General features: G+C 37.1%; 1 protein-coding gene across 1 annotated transcript; it reads right to left on the reverse strand.

Moving 5' to 3' along the window:
- Positions 1–3929: 3929 nt before the first annotated feature.
- Positions 3930–13403, reverse strand: ttll10 (tubulin tyrosine ligase-like family, member 10). The gene is made up of 12 exons (XM_063015447.1): positions 13308–13403; positions 11994–12383; positions 10880–11051; positions 10599–10717; positions 10379–10499; positions 9100–9185; positions 8401–8581; positions 7480–7651; positions 7251–7391; positions 6596–6712; positions 4931–5024; positions 3930–4711 (listed from the first exon to the last, which is right to left on the reverse strand). The coding sequence occupies exons 2-12, from the start codon at positions 12277–12279 to the stop codon at positions 4029–4031; spliced, it is 2172 nt and encodes a 723-aa protein (XP_062871517.1). The 5' UTR covers positions 12280–12383; positions 13308–13403; the 3' UTR covers positions 3930–4028.
- Between the last annotated feature and the right edge of the window lie 6199 nt (positions 13404–19602).

Consider the following 19602-nt stretch of genomic DNA (forward strand, 5'->3'; position numbering starts at 1 on the left):
CAAAATTAATTAAAATTCTCCAGTGTCTGTAAAAAAAGGAAGCACTTCTGTGGTAAACATGTCTGGGCAAAACCTGTGTTCCTACTTAATGAGAATCCAAAGAAAACCAGAGCTCTTACCCTCCATCACCGATTTCCAGGAGTTCCATCTCATCCGGACCCACCACGTCAACGCCTTTGGTTATTGGGGTCACGCTGCAGCATCCCATTTCTGCAGAACCTACACTGTCCTATTGTCTCCACACACAAGTGGCTCTATTACTGAACTATAAGCTGAGGGCCATCTGCCCCTGTGCCCTACTCATCCCAAAAACCTGCCCCACACCCCAACCTAAACACAGACTGTGCCCCAGCTGATGGGAAGGATGAGGCGAAACAGCTTAGAGCTGTTAAGTCTTGTCTCACAATTTCAGTGCTGATCAAAAATGAGCACTAAAAGAGCAAAAAAGGAGTGCAAACCAAAATCACAAAGCAAAGCACCCTCACAGACATAGCAAACCCATGTGCTACCGTGTTCTTCCTGTCAGTTGTGACAGTGACGCAGCTGTGGTTAGGCCAACTTCCTCATCAGGTTTCATTAGCTTAACACGAAGCTCTGAAACTACCTTTACTACAGTCTGCTCTGCCATTCTTACAGAAACTATTCATTACACAATGCACCATGTAGAGAAGATGTACCTGTAAAGTAAACGACCGTAGTAATACCCAGATCAAATGATTACACCTTAGTCACATTGGTAGTCACAACAACTTCAAGCCACAACTAAATCAGGTGTAATTAGTGTTGCATACTCAAATATAAAAAGAACTAAACACATCTGTATGATGAGGCTGGAAATGTACTCTATAGCATATTTCATTAAATAAACAGCTCCATAAACAAACCTGTAGAAATCCAGAGCAATTATTTACTCACACTATAATATTAGAAGCTGTTGGAATGGGCGCTCAGGTGCCACTACCTGCAAAGACTTCCTGACTATGATGCTGGTCTGGTGGCCTCTGAACAGACATGGTTGATTGCCCTGTCTGAAGCAGTGAATGTCTACATTTAAGCAAGTCCTACATCAACGTGGGCTTAAGGACTACCATGCAAAAAGCACCTGCTCCAAAATAGCAGCTTAATGTTTAATTAAAGTTTGTTGCTAATAACACTGACAAATAAAAAGCAGAAACAGTGGCTTTTTTCTGCAAAAGACTCTAATCATATTTCAATGGAAATAAGCTCACTCAACTGTGAGCACATTTTTGAGCTCTTAATTCATGCCCAAACCAGTTTTTTTGGTGGTTGTTGGATTTTCTGACCATCCAGACAAATTTTCCTCTCAGTATAACATGCCAATTTAGTCACTTTTTAAACTAATTCTATTTCTATAGGCACAAAAAAAAGTCACCAGCTATAGTCAACCAGAATCACTAACACTGAATAAATAGGTCATTAGGAGGCAATTTTATGACTTATAAAACCATTTAAATGTACATTTTTGGCATTTAGTACACACTTGTATCCAAAGTGACTTACAGTACTGTGACAGTATACTGTCTACTCAATTGAGGGTTAAGGGCCTTGCTCAAGGGCCCAACAGTGGCAACCTGGCAGTGGTGAGGCTTGAACCAGCGACCTTTCGATTACTAGTCCAGTACCTTAACCACTAGGCTACAACTTCCCTAAAACAAAATAATCCAGGTAGCTTGTATGTACAAATAAAAAATTTCATCTGCGTGACAGCCAAATCCCATTTGAAATGTATGAGGGATTTTGAAATTAGAGGAAACCTCAAGTAGTTGGTCGAAACTAAACCACAATGCTGCTGAAAGCGTATTACTTCTACCCATAGATGTCTTAAGGCTGTAAATGCCAACAGCTTAGCAACAAGGTGTTAATAATCTGTGGTATCACCACCATATACAGTGTATCACAAAAGTGAGTACACCCCTCACATTTCTGCAAATATTTTATTATATCTTTTCATGGGACAACACTATAGACATGAAACTTGGATATAACTTAGAGTAGTCAGTGTACAGCTTGTATAGCAGTGTAGATTTACTGTCTTCTGAAAATAACTCAACACACAGCCATTAATGTCTAAATAGCTGGCAACATAAGTGAGTACACCCCACAGTGAACATGTCCAAATTGTGCCCAAATGTGTCGTTGTCCCTCCCTGGTGTCATGTGTCAAGGTCCCAGGTGTAAATGGGGAGCAGGGCTGTTAAATTTGGTGTTTTGGGTACAATTCTCTCATACTGGCCACTGGATATTCAACATGGCACCTCATGGCAAAGAACTCTCTGAGGATGTGAGAAATAGAATTGTTGCTCTCCACAAAGATGGCCTGGGCTATAAGAAGATTGCTAACACCCTGAAACTGAGCTACAGCATGGTGGCCAAGGTCATACAGCGGTTTTCCAGGACAGGTTCCACTCGGAACAGGCTTCGCCAGGGTCGACCAAAGAAGTTGAGTCCACGTGTTCGGCGTCATATCCAGAGGTTGGCTTTAAAAAATAGACACATGAGTGCTGCCAGCATTGCTGCAGAGGTTGAAGACGTGGGAGGTCAGCCTGTCAGTGCTCAGACCATACGCCGCACACTGCATCAACTCGGTCTGCATGGTCGTCATCCCAGAAGGAAGCTGACACACAAGAAAGCCCGCAAACAGTTTGCTGAAGACAAGCAGTCCAAGAACATGGATTACTGGAATGCCCTGTGGTCTGACGAGACCAAGATAAACTTGTTTGGCTCAGATGGTGTCCAGCATGTGTGGTGGCGCCCTGGTGAGAAGTACCAAGACAACTGTATCTTGCCTACAGTCAAGCATGGTGGTGGTAGCATCATGGTCTTGGGCTGCATGAGTGTTGCTGGCACTGGGGAGCTGCAGTTCATTGAGGGAAACATGAATTCCAACATGTACTGTGACATTCTGAAACAGAGCATGATCTCCTCCCTTCGAAAACTGGGCCTCATGGCAGTTTTCCAACAGGATAACGACCCCAAACACAACCTCCAAGATGACAACTGCCTTGCTGAGGAAGCTGAAGGTAAAGGTGATGGACTAAACCCAATCCTCAAGTGGAAGGTGGAGGAGTTCAAGGTGTCTAACATCCACCAGCTCTGTGATGTCATCATGGAGGAGTGGAAGAGGATTCCAGTAGCAACCTGTGCAGCTCTGGTGAATTCCATGCCCAGGAGGGTTAAGGCAGTGCTGGATAATAATGGTGGTCCAACAAAATATTGACACTTTGGGCACAATTTGGACATGTTCACTGTGGGGTGTACTCACTTATGTTGCCAGCCATTTAGACATTAATGGCTGTGTGTTGAGTTATTTTCAGAAGACAGTAAATCTACACTGCTATACAAGTTGTACACTGACTACTCTAAGTTATATCCAAGTTTTAGTTCTATAGTGTTGTCCCATGAAAAGATATAATAAAATATTTGCAGAAATGTGAGGAGTGTACTCACTTTTGTGATACACTGTACATTTATATCACAATGAGAGAAAACCATTAAGGGAGTAAATTAGCTAATATAGTTCCTACTATCCAAATTCCGAATATTCAGCTGTTTAACTGAATGATGTGGAATTTAGTACAAATGTGCAAATAATAATTCATCCATGTATTATTTTTAATAACTGCGTTATACTGATGTGAATACCAATCTGAATCGCCTTAGATGTGAATGAATGAGTGATGTTTCAAGATGGATAGAATTCTTTCTGATGAGTGTCCTGTTCTGCTTTGTGCCCTGTATATGAAAGCTAGGCTCCAGAACCAATGTGACACTGATTTATCTTATTTTCAATTATTATTGTGTCATCATTTTGTAAACAGTTGAGATGATTTAACTGCAAATAAATCCTTTCTCATATTTTTGAACTATTAAACCATGCACTTCAACAGGATGCAAGTTTAATTGCACAGATCAGACTGAAGATAAAATGTTACGTTTATTTTCTGACAGAATATGCTTTCTTGAACATATACAGAACATAGATTTTCTTGACTTTGGTAATTGTAAAGATCATGAAGGTGACTGAGCAAGGTGCATCTCAGGGAACTTGACAGACGTGCTGTGTCCTTCCTCTCGAACCCTAAGTCTGTGAAAAGAACTGGAATGATCATTCAGTGTGGTACTAGACGAAGACACAATGGTACTCTTTGCCCTCTTCAGTTCTGGACTTGTAAACTTAGAAGTCAGTTCAAAATGCTGCCAAGTACAATTCCCGAGACGTAGCTCCACTCGTTTGGGGGCGGTTTTGTTTCGGTGCATGTGGCTCACTTCTGCAGGTTTGGTAGCCAATGTTTTTTGGTATATTCCAGAGGTTTTGTTGGCTGGGGTGGCTAACACAGTTCTGCAACCAGGAAGCACATATTGCTCATTATCTGAGCTTGTTGAAATTAGCTCCCTTGGCTGAATAGTCTGCAATACAGGTGGACTGGCATGATTAGAAATACCTGGAGAAATGGACACCAAGCTATTGCCTGAATTGTCCTCATGTGGTGTGATGCCAACAGCTTGGTGCATTTTTTTAGAAGTGGATTTGGAGCCTGGTGTCCTCGTGGGTAATGCTGTTCTGCTCCTCTGTTTGGTGACAGAGCTGTTCACGGTTTCACCATTATACAGCAAAATGAAGTCTTTCTGGCTGCTCAGAGGCAACAGCTTCATCCCACAGCGACATTTATTGAAGATCTCAATGGTAAGATCTAAAAAAACAAGCAGCTTCATTAGCACTAGTCAATCATCTGAGGAAGAACCAACCAGAGAACAAAGTGTGAAAACACTTGTCTAGAAGAAGAAAGCAAGTGTGAACACAACCCAACACTAAACCCTCAAGTGAGGGTTGATACACAGTGTAGATGTGCGTAATAAAACGTGCACTATCTTTGAATATCTTTCTCCGTTTTCATTCGTTTTGCTCTTACCCAGGGTTTCAGTGACTGTTTTCGGCACCACCTCCTTTAACACCTCACAGTTAGTATGAAGGGCTGGGTTACAATTCATCTCTAGCAACCAGACCTGCACATGAACACACAATATCAGTTAATGCATGCACATTTCCATATGTAACAAACATAAATATTGTAGCTTCTAGTTGTTCTATTTAATAATTCTATTTAATGATCTGATACATTGGGATTTAAACCATTCTTAACCATTAGATGGCACAAGTCTTAACCATTAGATGGCAGTGTTCCATCACTGATTCCACATTTATTTTTAAATAATTTATTTAATTTATGCCAAAAAGTGTAGACACACAGTGTGAATTTAGATATTTTTCTGACCTCTTGACTTCTTGCACATTTTACTGCGTAGAAGATTTGATTTTTAATGGATATTACTGTTATTTTTACTCATTAATATACCCATTAATATCACCCACAATATAATTAGAGCTTTCTGAAATTAAAATGATCATCATTAGAAATCTTTTATTCACATTTAGACCTTTTCCTGCAAACCTCCAAAAGTCACGTGCATCCTGTTTGCTTTAATTAGCCTTGAGATGTGTCTAGAACTTAAGTGGAGTCCAAGCACTGCAGTTTAACCTGACTTGACATAGGCCCACAGTCTACACTGCCGTGTCAGAAGAACATTCAAGCCATAAAGTCCAAGAATCTGTTTGTGGATCTCTTTGTTAAATCGTAGCAAGGCACAGACCAGGGTACGGATTAAGATAGGTTCCCAGGACTGAAGAGGCCTCAATAATGGTAGAATATAAGAAGTTTGATTTCATAAGCACATGAAACAAAGTATCTTTTATCTATTTTGGCTTTACTTTCACACAAAAACAATTGTACTGACCAATGAAAATGTATATTTTTAAATCGGCTCTCCAAACCACTATGGCCAAGACATAAAAGTATGTTTCAGATTTATGCACATTAGTGTGATTTAAGCCTTAATTCACATCCTGTGAATTAACAGAAATTTATATCCAGGAGAAGTTGTACTTTGTCTTGGCACACAAACGAATGCATAATAATCCAGTAAGCCGGTATCTTTGACCTGGGGACCACTTGTTTACTGCTGCAATAAGTCCTGTTGCCTAGCAACTGCTCGGCACAAGTATTTATTACTTTAGCTTTAAAATTGAAGATTTGAAGAAATAAAGGCTTTTTATCAGCAGTATATTTAGATGTATGGTGGTATGCATATGGACTACTTTCAGACTACTTTTTTAATACACAATAAGATAAACTGCATTTGTGCGTAATCAGTGATAAGGCAGCAGAAACAATAAAAGTCACAGACTGGGAGTCTTGTTAAAACAATTACCACAACATTGTAGACACTGATGCTTTATAACATGACAATCAGGGTCAGTAATAGATTTTAAGATTGTTAAAAAAAAGCCTAAGTTTCTACCAAACCCATTCCGTCTCATAGCTGGTGCACCAGGAGCTGGTGAATAATAATCATTCATCAAACCATATATTATTACACAATTATAATAACATTTTATATTTTTTGCATCTGCCTAAAACAATAGCATGCTAAGTGTGTAAGTGTGTGTGTTTAAGAGGTGAATGCAAAACCCTGTACAGATATTTGTGTGCAGATATTTGTGACTTCTACAAACTCACCTTGAAATTCTCATCAATCAAGAAGTCACAACCAATCAGATCGAAGTAGCCCAGTTTACACTCCAGCTTAGATTTAACAGCCAGAAAGCAATGAATTATTATCTGCTGCATTCGCTTCTGTACAAACACACAACATACTTATTATGTCTAAACGCTGACCATGTCATTACTTCCTTACTGTGTGAATTAAACTGAACAAAAACCTTTGCCTTTAACTTACTCAAAGCATTGTGCATCTCAAAGCACATTAAAAGCATAAAGTTTGCAGATTAAGGATGCAGCAGAAGTTTACCACTATGGTAAATCCCATATACATTGAATACATTGACATTTGATATATATAGTGCACTATAAAGGGTGTAGAAGAACCCAGATCCCAGTGGTGGAGGACTAGCGTAATAGATTGCTGCGCCAACAGAGGTGTGTCATATTTTATATAGTTACATTTTCAAGCTATAATGTTTTTAGCATAATATTAATATAAAATAATATAATAAAAAGCATTTTGAATCATTACAGATATACACTTGTCAAAAACCAAATGATATAAAGACGGTTTAAACTAGACTTACTTTATTTAATAACACTTAAAAATACAAATACATGTAATTGTGATGTGTTATAAAACTAGCAAAAAAAATGTAAAATAACTTACTGTAAACACACCTAGAACCCAGTCTTCTGGCAGGCCCCTTGGCCCCATGAAATTTTCATTAACATATTCATTGAAGTGTTCCATGGACCAGACTGTCTCTTCCTTTACAATACTGTACAGAGGGTTTTTCTTCTGCATATACTGCAGCAAAAATGAGCATTCCTCAAATATATGTGCAAAATGCGATAAAATAAACAGCAGTTGGTTATATGAATACATAAAGACGTACCTGGTTGGTCAGATGAGCAGTAAGGTTGCTGGAAATGGGATCATAAAGGTCACAGGTCAGACGAACGTACCCATGACGGAAGAACACCATGTACGGCGAGGTGCAGGCAATCAGAAAATATGATCTCACGTCAAATTTTTTACCCTTAAGAAGCAACGGGTTTTGGATGTACCTTCAAAATCACAAAACAGTTTTTAGGGTTATTTTCTATGAAATGAAAACAAAAATACAAAAATATGATTTACATAAGTGTAAAATTTTTGAACCCACGCTGCTACCATAACAGCTTTTACTTTTTTAGGAAGTCTTTTCAATACAGTTCTGCTCAAGAGTCTAATGGCAGTGTGCTTTACTTGAGCATTGTGCATGATGATCTTGTAATGTATTTGGAAGACATTTCATCCAAAACAACTTATATTAGATACAGAATACAACCAAAGTTTCTAAACATTTGGGGATTTACTCAAAGCTTTACTCAACCACTAATCCATCCCTGTCCTGGTACATGAGGTAAATTTTTATTTACACTCTTCAGCAACTGTGGACATGTTCTGTCGGTCACCAAGCTTCTCTATGACACATTTTACAAACGCTGTTTGATCTGTTGCTTGATTTGCTGATGCTGAATTTGCACACCTGTAAGCAGTGGGTTTGGCTTAAATAGTTGAATAGTTCTGGTGTTTCAGCAACACCAATTGCTAACAGGCATATTGATTAATTCTTTAAAATAAATGTAATGTGTTCAACTTTGTGTCAGCATGCATGTGCCCCGATGGAAAAAATTATCTTAATGCCTGTAATTTTGTTATAAGATGCCCAGGAGTCAAGTGTCCACATACTTCTGGCCATATAGTGTATGTCTAATTTGGGACTGACTAGTTTTTTTTAAAGCATGAGGCCTTTTTTATGCCCCGTACCCACTGTTGAACGACGTAAGCCTGCGGCCTTCGCATCCTCTTGTTTGTGTTGTTGTCGGATAAGAGCTGCATCCTGGTTTTGAGGGCTGACATTTCCTCAGGCATCCGCAGAAGAAAAATGCCTCGGCCCTGATTTAAACCAGTCGGCTTACAGATCCACATGTTGCCTTTGTCAGAACAAAATTCTACATTTAAAAAGAACATGAAAGAACATGTGAGAACACTGGCTCTGAGCAATCATTCATTGTGCTAATAAATTCACCTGACATTTAACAAGTCCACTTTGATCATGTGCAGAGAGAATTATTCAGCCAAGAATTAGAGCTGAATTCAAAGAATATCAGGGCTATTAAAATCATACAGATCAATGGCAATATTTATTACATTTTAAATAAATACATGTTTTACAGAGAATAAGGTCTTAATGTCCAACCTATACCATTAGTGCCTGGCATTTAATTTTTGCTTATCAGCCTAATACATATATTTGTAATTTATAGCAACGTGGATTTTGCTGCAGATCAGATGAACGTGCAATGACTATTAGTTTAATGCACTGACCCACCACCAGTAAGACCCAAATTTAAATCTCAGTTTTTTTAACCCAGCAAATGTTAATATTTTTTTATACATTTAAGGTTAATCATTTAGTCACTAAAAGTGTATGATAGATATATCTCAAATTGAAATCATTACAAAATACCTTCATACTGGTTAAAGAAAGTTTCCCTTTCATCTTTTATATCCATACGAAAGGTTTCTGGAAAAAACTCCTCCATTTTCAGCCTCCTATAAAAAAGATTCCAAATGTAACAAAATATAAATATTATATTTCTCATTTATTTATAGTATGTATATTATATTTATGTTATGATTAGATGTATAGGTGCACTTTGTATGCAGAAGCAAATGGTGTGTAAATAGTTTTTTTTTTATTTCAGTTCTCCTGTCACCATTATTGCACATTTGTAACACTGAATTACAGATTTCTTTTATTGTTATTTTATTTTCCAATTTAAAAATGTCATCCAACTTTTTGAAAAAAGGAATTGTCTACTTGATTACTTGATAACTTTATTTTTGCTAGACCAGATTAGCTAATTAAACCATCTAGTCCACCAGAGGGGGTGTTTAAGCCACCCTTACCTTTACTGTTAAGGACAGCTACTACCCAAATGACTGTTTAGGAAAATTATTCCACAATATAAAGGAATCCAGAAAAAACAAATCAATTTCTTTACATCTGTACATCTCCACCAAACCACACTAAGAACTATTACCTCCAAACAAAGGAAACTTATAACAGACTAGATAATGGCTCTTACTGTGGTTTGGCGAATCTTTTTAGGAGTGGTCCGTCTGCTGATTATTTTTCAGGGCTTACCTACCTGACAACCTACCTTCATAAATGTTTCAAGAGAAACATTAAAAAGACTGTAGACATCTCTAGTTTCATTTAAGGTCAGTCATCATGACATCGCAAAACAAAAGAGACCTGAATTCATTCCACTCTATTTAATTGGGGCAAAATGTTACATGTGTTTATTGTTTGTAAGATGAGGGTTATAAATTTTGCAGCAAAGCAAGGATCAAAAATAATTAAGAAAGTTCACCAATCATTACTTAAAAGAAACTAGTGTTGGACTGGCCTAGACAAAGTTCTGACTAAAACCAAGCAGAGATGTTGCAGTAAGACCTGCAAGCAGTTAATCACTAAATACATAGCAGAGTGTCTTTTTTTAAGCAGTTCTACAAAAAAGAGTGGGCTTACCCTTCTCCACAGTTAAATGAAAGACTAGTATTTAACAGTCAGAACTCCCAGACTGTTGAGCAACTGAAGTCTTATATCATGCAAAAATGGGACTACAATTCCACTTTTACAACTACAACTATAGATGTCCTCAGTTCATAACGATTAAAACACATTAGTTGCAACTTTATTAAAACTGGATTTGTACTATAGAATGTAAGCAAAGTTTGACCTAAATTCACGACCATGGTTGACCTTGCTGCTGATCCTGTCGTACACTCTGAGGCTGTTCAGAAGGCGTATTTTAGTGGTTAAGACTTTGTTATTTGGGATCTGGTAGATCAACTGCTCTCCTGTAAGAAAAAAAATAATAGCACAAACATTGATTGAACAGAATTGGTGAATGTAACTATACAACATGTACAGTTGTGTTTGTGTTAATGTAGAATCACCTTCTCTGAAGTTGTGGTAGGTACGGAAACATTTAAGTTCACACCAGTTAAGTTTGTAATCCTCTCTGGTTTTGTCAGTAATACGCCTCCAGCCTTTGCTCTCACAGTATGGGACAACTCTAAATAAAATGCAATAAAAGTAATAAGATCTGTGTTTCAGGTTTAACAATCTCACATTGCTTTCAGTTCTATATAATCATGCTTTAATATACGGATACATGTGGTCACTCCAACATCGTAATAAATTGTGTTAATTTGGTTTACTTGCCATATTCACTCACATGGAGGCACCATTTCCTCCTCCAAAAAAGAAAAACTGTCCAGCTCCACGAGAGTCTTCTGGACACTTGTTTCGGTTCCCTTGTTGAGTGAGTACCTGCTGAGTTCCTCTTTGCTTTTTTAGTCCTCCACTTTTATTCATGCTTGGAAAGCACTCGACCAAGCATTCAGAGTCTAACCCAGCATACATGAAACATACAAAGAAAAGTTTTCATTGTAAATGCTGATAAAAAGGCATTGTATGAGGTGTACGGTGCATGAGGTCTGATGAAGAACTGCCACACAGGTGTTTTAGACCTAAATCCTGAGGTTTTATACAGTGCTGTTAATAAAAAGTGCATTTTAATATTACAATAATTACTTAAATTTTACAAAAAGCTATACTTTGCCAAAAGTACATAAATATCTGATAAATGCCAGGGCTGGGATATAAAACAATATTTAATGCTTTAAGCGATCCCACAGTGACCTCAATGAATTTAAAATAGAAGACGCTTCCTAGAGTTGAAAATCCATTTAAATCAGGCACTTGGGCAAGAATGGCCTTGGTCAGGTATGTAAAAAAGAACACAAACAAACAAGCTGCTCCAGCAGTAGAAGTAATCTAGTTTAGAGGATTTGTTTGCACACAGATAAGCTGACAGATAAGCAACTGACAACAACATTATATGATGTTGTATAGAGCAGAGCAAACAGGAATCTATTTTGCAGTAGTGTTCTGATTACTTACTTATAATATATATATTATTGATTTAAATAAAGTGTTTCTCTTTTTTCAGCTCAGAAAAATAATTTTGAGTTACAGTTTGTGGTAAACTACTACATACCACAGACATGTTGGATAGTCCTGGGTGTGATTCACAAAACAGGATTCCTCAAACAGCTGGATCATTTCAGCCATGTCTGTTCTCCTATTGGAGCATCTTTTACTTAACTTATTTGGTTAAGTAAGAAATCTCTCCTCAGGATAAACATGTTCTCATGGAAGACGGTGTGAATCTCTGAAGACTAATTAACATACAGCCTGTTCAGGCTGCAGTAATAACTACAGTAGAGCAAGCTGAGATAATGACAGTCTTTCCTTTCTCTCTTACACAAGCACACACATATACACACCTGGTGCATTGCCTCCTGACTGCTTCACCTTTTCCCTGTTAGTCCCAGGAGCACCCTGCACTCTCCCATGAGTCTTCTGTTCCTCCTTCTTTCTCTGCTGTTTATCTTCACCCACAGGTTCCAGTGTTCCCCCCTTTCCCTGAACAGCTGCTGGTAGGTGGTTCTGATTCTCATCTTCAGCTTCTCCATCTTCCCCCACAGCTTTTGGAGAGTCGATGCAGACATGTTCGTTACCTGGTGCCTTCTGGCTCCTCTGACCAGGCTGTACCCATCTACCTGATGACATCACTATCTCTGCCCACTGCTGACCTAGATTACTGGAGTAGAACAAGGATTTTCCATCCACCGTGTAATAAGGACCTGCCCACTCACAGCCCTGGTGAAGTGACGCTGAAAAAAGAACACAAATCAGTGCAATGTCCAGTTATTCTTCACTTATGCTTACTTACTTCAAGTGCTGAAGTGTGAAGTCAGAGGTGGGGTGTAGTAAAAATAGGTAAAGTTAGAGGAATAAATAAAAGATCAAACATGGTTTTATCTCAAACCTCAAAGTAACATTGAAAGAATAAAACTATCAGTTGTGTTACACGTTATGTAGCATGTGTAATGTGGTTTGAAATACAGAAATATTAGTATGTATTTATGCATTTCATATTAAGGAATACACAAAAACATATTGATTAATGAAAAATATATATGAATATGTTAAATACAGCCAAATATATTTTATTTAGTTATTTTAAAATGTATTTATTTTAAAATTATTTAAGTCATTAAGTCATTTGTTTTTTATTTTATTTTTTATTTTTTTCACTGTATAATCAGATGCTTCTTTTCATTACTATTTTTTCTAAATATTAAAATCTATATATATTATCAGATACATTTTTTAAAAATTACGGGTCAAAAGATCTTCGGTTCGTGCCTGCGACCAAATCACAGCCGTGATGTTATTCGCGATAACACACTCCCTCTCGTGTTCTATTGCTTAAATATACACACACATATCCTTTCAATATTATTCTAAAATGACAGAACTGCACTAACAGTATAGTTTGCATCTTTTAAAAGTTAAAAGATGCAAAATGCTACTGCAGCAAGATTTTTAACTTAAAAATTCTAAAATATATCTAGAAATATGTTAAATGTTATAAAATATTAATAACAGAAATAAAAAAATAAAAGTAGCTTATTTTGATTATGTATTTACTTGTGTTTGCAGGGTAAATACACCTGATCTGGTGCTGAAGGTCACTAATTAAATCTCATTCATCATATTAATAACAAGAATAAAAAGATTTATTGGATGTTTACCTCTATAGAGATCTCTATAAAAGATTCAGTGCATCTAAAGTATGAGTTGGTGTGCCAGCTTGCTGTTTCTACGATTAGCTTGTACAACAGAAAGCACTGAGGTGGCGCACAAACCACTGAACAAATGAAGCAGAATCAGTGTAAACAACGAGCATGTTGCCCAGGAACTTGGTGTCCTGGTAACAGTTGTGTTATTGTGAATGAAGCTGCAAAACAATAGAAGGGAAGAAAATGATGCCTTTTGCTCTCCATACCAACCTCTGTGTTTAAACTCATGAAATATTCATTTTCACAAGGTCCCCTGTTTATACAGAGTAGTAACACGAGAACAGAGCGTCAATCATTATGGATTTGTGTGGTGTGAGATTAAACCTATTCAGTGTACAGCAAGGTGTAAAATAACATGTCACTGGGTGGCAGATTTAGCATTATGTCTAACAGTCAACATCCAACTTTTGTACTGCTTCTGGTACCTGTTAAATAACACTTTCAGTTATATTGCAGTGTGCTATAAAAGTCAGCACACATTTGATAAGGCTTTTCACTAGATTTTGGGGACCTGAGTGTGTTCCTCACCTTTTTATGGTCACTGACTGCATACTGGCAATAATGTTGTCCTGTAAATTGTCTCTGGGTGTGTGTTGGACTGGTGCTGGTTGTTTAGGATGTATCCTTGTCTTGTGTCCAGCCAAAATGCTGTATCAATGGAACAAAGCCCAGAGAGCTGAGCAATCTCACTGAGAAAAAAAAAATAACCCTGTGTTACTGCAAAATACATACAGGATGATCCTTTGAAAGACTTCATGACCAGACACCACGACACATGCCACTTTTGAAGAGTCAGAAAGAATATGCCAGACCTGCAGAGTTCTGGAACACAGTTCTATTGGTCATATGGATCAGTTTGTCTGGTGCAAAAAGGCAAAAAGGCTTATGACCAGAACAATGTTCTCTTCACTGTCAAGCATGGAGTGGTGGCAGTGTTAATGTGGCGATGTTTTTTGCTGTAGAAACTGGCAATCTTTTGAGACTGGTGTCAAGGATTCAAAGAAATACCAAAGCATTTTAAAAAGGAATGTCATACTCACTGTGCTTCATACATGCTTTTTTGTTAACTGATCATGAAACAACCTCCCCCCCCCCCCCCCCCCCCAAAAAAAAAGTATACACTATGTAGCTATTTCAAGGCCTGTCATCTACCTATCAGTGTAAAATCCAATAATTATTACACTGCGTAACAGTTGACTCAGAAAGACACACCCAGACTCAACTGACAGTTACTGTAATCCCATTATCTCATCTTATTTAACACCCACACATGTTTCTGTCCTTATTCGTAATGACCTAAAAATGTATACGCCAACTGAATTTTTTAGATCTCCACATGTTGCACACAATAATTATTTTCTTTAACCGACAACTATTTGGAAAACAGAGAGTAGAGAGAATATTATTCTGCATTTTCTTAAGTTCAGATTTCTTTTAATGTGCCTGGTTTATGAATAAAATGTCTAACAAGCTCAAGGTCACATGTCAACATATTTTTAGCTTATATAGGCTAATACAAACAAAATATTACCCTGAGTGACAATACAATACTGTTTTTTAATAATCATTATATTTATTTAAGAAATAAAGTTATCCACTGTTATCTGTTGGCTCGTTGGTTACTTATTCAACTAAATAATTAATGTAATTAATGATAAAGTGTAATTAGACTTGACACACCCAAACCTGACTCCTGCAAGCCCTACTAAATCAAAACATCAACATATCACTAAATTGAAAGTATAAGCCAAGGGTTAAGAGTAAAATTATTGGGAGAAGGGGTGTCCAGTCTTATTCATAAAGGGCTTTTCAGGTCACTGGCAGCACTTTAGGTTCCACATTGACACGGAGTTTAGCTTAATGTTTAAAGCTCTAAATGGTTGAGCTTCATTAGATTATATTGATCTCTTAAAGCAATGCAGCCCATCCCACAAGTTAATCTCAATGACTTGTTCCATTTTAGTGGTAAGCCTGGTTTAACCTCACTCTCCAGTGTGAGGAATCTCGTTAGACTGCACTGAGCGTGCTCAGACCAGCGCTGTAAATTCCATTTTGTTTTTGCCCAGGACTGCTACATTACGCTAATGCTAAAACTTAGCCTTTTAGTTTTTACTATTTAAGTTGTTTACATTTATAGTTGTTATGGTGTATTTTTGGTTTTGCATACTTTAAAAGATATTGCAAAAACAAATCAATATCTGCTAGTAAAATTGCATTAACTTTTAGCCAGCTAACATGCTCAGATGCTAAAGGCTATGCCTGATTACATACTGTGCACTACATCTGTACTGATGTCACTATAGATCACAAATTTGACAAACTGTTTAGCACGCTGTATAAAGGCTCGAGAAAGAGCCAAAGTGGCTGATATTGTCATTTTAAGCATTTAAAAAGTGTTTAAAGTCATTTTACTCCTTAATAATAAATAGTAAATGAACAAAACAATTCAATTAGTATTTTTAGAGGGCACCCTTAATAAAATGTATTATTATTAAATTTGAGTTTGTGGTTAAGGCACTAAAATAGTGATCAAAAGGTTGTTGATTCAAGCCCCACCATTGCCAAACTGCCACTGTTGGGCAAGGTCCTTAACCCACAACTGTAAATTGCTTTGAATAGAAAAAGCTTCTAATAAATGCTATAAATGTAAATTATTGTTGCTGTTGTTTTAGAAAAAAACAGTAGGTTATTTTGAATTAGTGAGAAAGCACTAAATGTTTGCAGACATTTAAGTAATAAATAATAAAACATTTAAAACCTTTGAAATGAAAGTAAGGCAGGGCAAAAGATTTACTAATTATCACCATCATCAAGGTGGTCATTGATACATTGTTAAATTGATAAACCTTAATAGAAAGTGTCAAAGTTAAACACCAGTGAGATTTGGGCACATGAGGGGAGCTCATGGGTTAATTGTGGTCCTTCAAAAGGGGCTCTGTTCACGTGTAACTGGATCTGTTCTCTGCCAAGGCAGGACATTCCTCTCTGAGCACAATGAGCAGATGAACAGTAAAGCCCAGCCAAAAATTTATTCTAACACTTTATATCACATACATCCAACAAGCTCTGGCTTTACTGAGCACATACAATATACAACCACCAAACACTTTATTAGGTGTGTGTGCAATTATTGATTAGTTTATTACATACACCTACCATACATATATTGTGTACACTATTACTGACTGTAGCCCATTTGTTGCTTTGTACACTAGACTAAATGTTATTTGGCTGGTGAACCATTCTCAGCACTGGTCAGGTACAGCAGTGTTGTTGGGATTTTAAACACCTGTGTCACTGCTTAGATTTGAGATTAGTGTTCCAACCAAAAATATTAGGTCAACAGCGTCCTGTGATCTAAAAGCGTCCAGTAATAAAAAGACTAGAGGAAATTACCACACACAGTGCATTAAAAAGGTAATAGTTCCTGTCTCCAGCTTTACACCCACAACAAGTGCTAACAGGGTATGTATTCATAATAAAGTGGCCAGTAAGTTTTAACAGTATTTTAACAATACCAAGAACACTGCTGCACCTGTCAGGATATTATTATTATTATAAATAAAAATAATAATAATAATAATGATAAGAAGAAGAGGAAGATGAATAAATGTTATTTTATTACTATTATTGTTGCTGTAGTAAATGGACATTCGTTCAAATGTATTCTTTAAAAACTTTTAAAAAATTACAAATAAAACACGTTTTTCATGTTTTTGTTATAATATTTGCATAACACCTTCTGACCTTGTCACTGCACCATAAAGGTCATAATAAGACTATATAAAGCAATATCCTGGCCAATATCCTGGCCAATATCCTAAAAGCATACCAGAATAAAGGTCCTCTCTTGTTGGCCCTACTGCTTGATTTTAAAAAATTATTTACTTTGTCTAAATTACAATTTCAGTTGATATAATACAATCTTTAATTTTTTATGGACAAAGGCTAAAGGTTATTACTATTAATAATTTAAAAATGTCCACATAAATTTTAATATTTTGGCATATATGCTTCATGTATAAATACAATTATTCAAAGGAAAATATCTGCCACATAAAAATGATTAAAATAAAATTTTAAAAGCTAATCTAACAGGGTACACCCACTGTATAAAAAGATCATTTGAAATGCATGTGACATAACTCTCAACACAAATATGAACGGGGGATGATGGATGACAAACATGATTCACCGCTCTCATGAAGACAAGGAGAGAAACTCTGACTCATGGCACATGAAAGATCATTTGTAAATAACACCAATCTTCCAGTGCTGGTTCATAGTTTCTCGAGCAGAGCTAAACCAGGGTTTAACAATGCTTTTTAAAGGGTGAAGCTTGATGACAAAGATTCCAGGTTTTCTGCCAACTGACATCTTGTCTTTTCTTCTGCCATCGCGATGGTAACACCATGTGATGGACGGCATTACCAGACAGTATTAGACGCAAATAATTAAATCTAACCATGTCTGGTAAGACGCCAATCAACAGGCTTTGTCTTTGACATCTTACATGGAAATAATCACAAATTAGGATTATTGAAGACACCTTTAAAGTACTACAGAGAGGAAAAATGAAATACAGAAAAAGACTGTGTAAGCAACTGCAGAAAACATCTGTAATAACAGCTTTACCTCGTACCATTGTCTGAAAAGAAAGGGAACAAAAGCAGAGAACAAAAGCTTAACATCCTAGCTCTGTATGATGTACGATGTAAAGTTGGCTAATATACTATGAAAAGGACCTGAATCAATAAAATGACAAGTTTCATGCATGTGCGACATGGATAAATAAAAACTCCCCCAGCCAGGCAAACACGGGTGTGGTTATATATTTTAGTCAATTCTTCCACCTTAAACAAACACGACGTGGTTTAGGTTGTGTTCAGAGTTTAGACAGATTTTACTTTCTGTTAGAAAATAAGAGATTTTAGACACAAAATCAGTCACAAATGAGCTACCAGCCATCCTACTTTTGTAAAAACTGTCCAACTCCTGTGCTCTCTTTGTTTTAGTGTCTTTGTCCTTTTTAACCTTTCATAAAAATGGCCCCTGCACCACACATGTCGAGATAATCCTAACACATACAATATATATAGATATATGAGCAGGGACGGCCAATGGGTAAAACAGGAGCAGGACTTTGTGTGGTGTCGTTAACTCTATTTTTGTCATGAGTGTTCAGGTAAGCTCATATGTCAGTTGCAGGATGTGCCACGCAGGTAAAACAAGCTGGTCCAATCATAGAGTAGCTGCCACCACAAAAGCCACCCTGCACCCAGGGGGAGGGGATGAGGAAACTGCTTTCAGCACGTCTGGTTAAACAGCCAACGGACCGGTATTCTTTAACTAAAGCTGGGTGGGGCTGAAAAGAAGGACGGGGAAGTTGAGCAGGTTAGGCACTCCCTCTGTTTTGCCCTCTCGATCCCCCTAGTTTTCATGACCAGTCTACATATTTCCTCCCAATGCCTCTCCCTGCTTAATGAATGCCAAATTATAGATCATTTTGACGCACATTGTTTTACAACACACCATTGCAATCTGACCTGTCTGTCTGTGATAGTTCATAGTAATTTAATGATAAATAGAACTGGTCCAGTCAAAGGTGTTGACAGGCTGGTGACTAATTAATGGGAATCTTTTAATACAAGAGTGGAAGAACCATTGGTGGTTTTTATTTTTTTCCTTTTAGATTGAAGGGATACAATAAAATACTAGAAAAATACAATTCTGATGGGAATGGTCTCTTCAAGGAGAACAATTGCCTTATCCCCAGGGTATGAGGGGTCACTGAATAGTTGATCAGTATGAAGAATATGTAAATCAATAAATATGCCATATCTTATGCAACCAATTCTCAACCCTGTTGGAGGTTTTGTTCCAGCATGTCCAACACCATGATTAAAATCCAAATGGGGTATTTCTTTTGGAAACATAATATTCTAATCTTACTCTCTAGCACAGTTTTAAAATGGTCCAACAAACACCAAAACACCTGATGCTCATTTAACTTGTTACCCATCTAAATGACTTGTTTCATAAAAGGAAATAAAGGATTTTCAACGTTTGATGCAAAAAGCTTCTATGCAAAATGCCTACAAATTAAACTAAGCCCTTCTGTATAGACTCACAACCTCACAGATTCCTGGGAAACCAGTGTGTGTATTGCCAACACATCAAATAAACACCTGCCATAACCGGGAATTTTATACCAACAGTCAAAATAAAGTGCCATCAAACACCATGT

This window comes from Trichomycterus rosablanca, chromosome 19 (assembly GCF_030014385.1).
Source record: "Trichomycterus rosablanca isolate fTriRos1 chromosome 19, fTriRos1.hap1, whole genome shotgun sequence".
Taxonomy (NCBI): Eukaryota; Metazoa; Chordata; class Actinopteri; order Siluriformes; family Trichomycteridae; genus Trichomycterus; species Trichomycterus rosablanca.

Bases quoted from the DNA above. Each gene is read 5' to 3' on its own strand.
- ttll10 (XM_063015447.1), bottom strand. From the start codon at position 12,279: ATGTCATCAGGTAGATGGGTACAGCCTGGTCAGAGGAGCCAGAAGGCA. The intron at 10,718-10,879 runs GTGAGTGAATAT...CATTTTATTTAG, and splicing joins GGAGGAAATGGTGCCTCCAT to AGTTGTCCCATACTGTGAGA. The intron at 5,025-6,595 runs GTGAGTTTGTAG...GTTCATGTGCAG, and splicing joins TGATTGATGAGAATTTCAAG to GTCTGGTTGCTAGAGATGAA.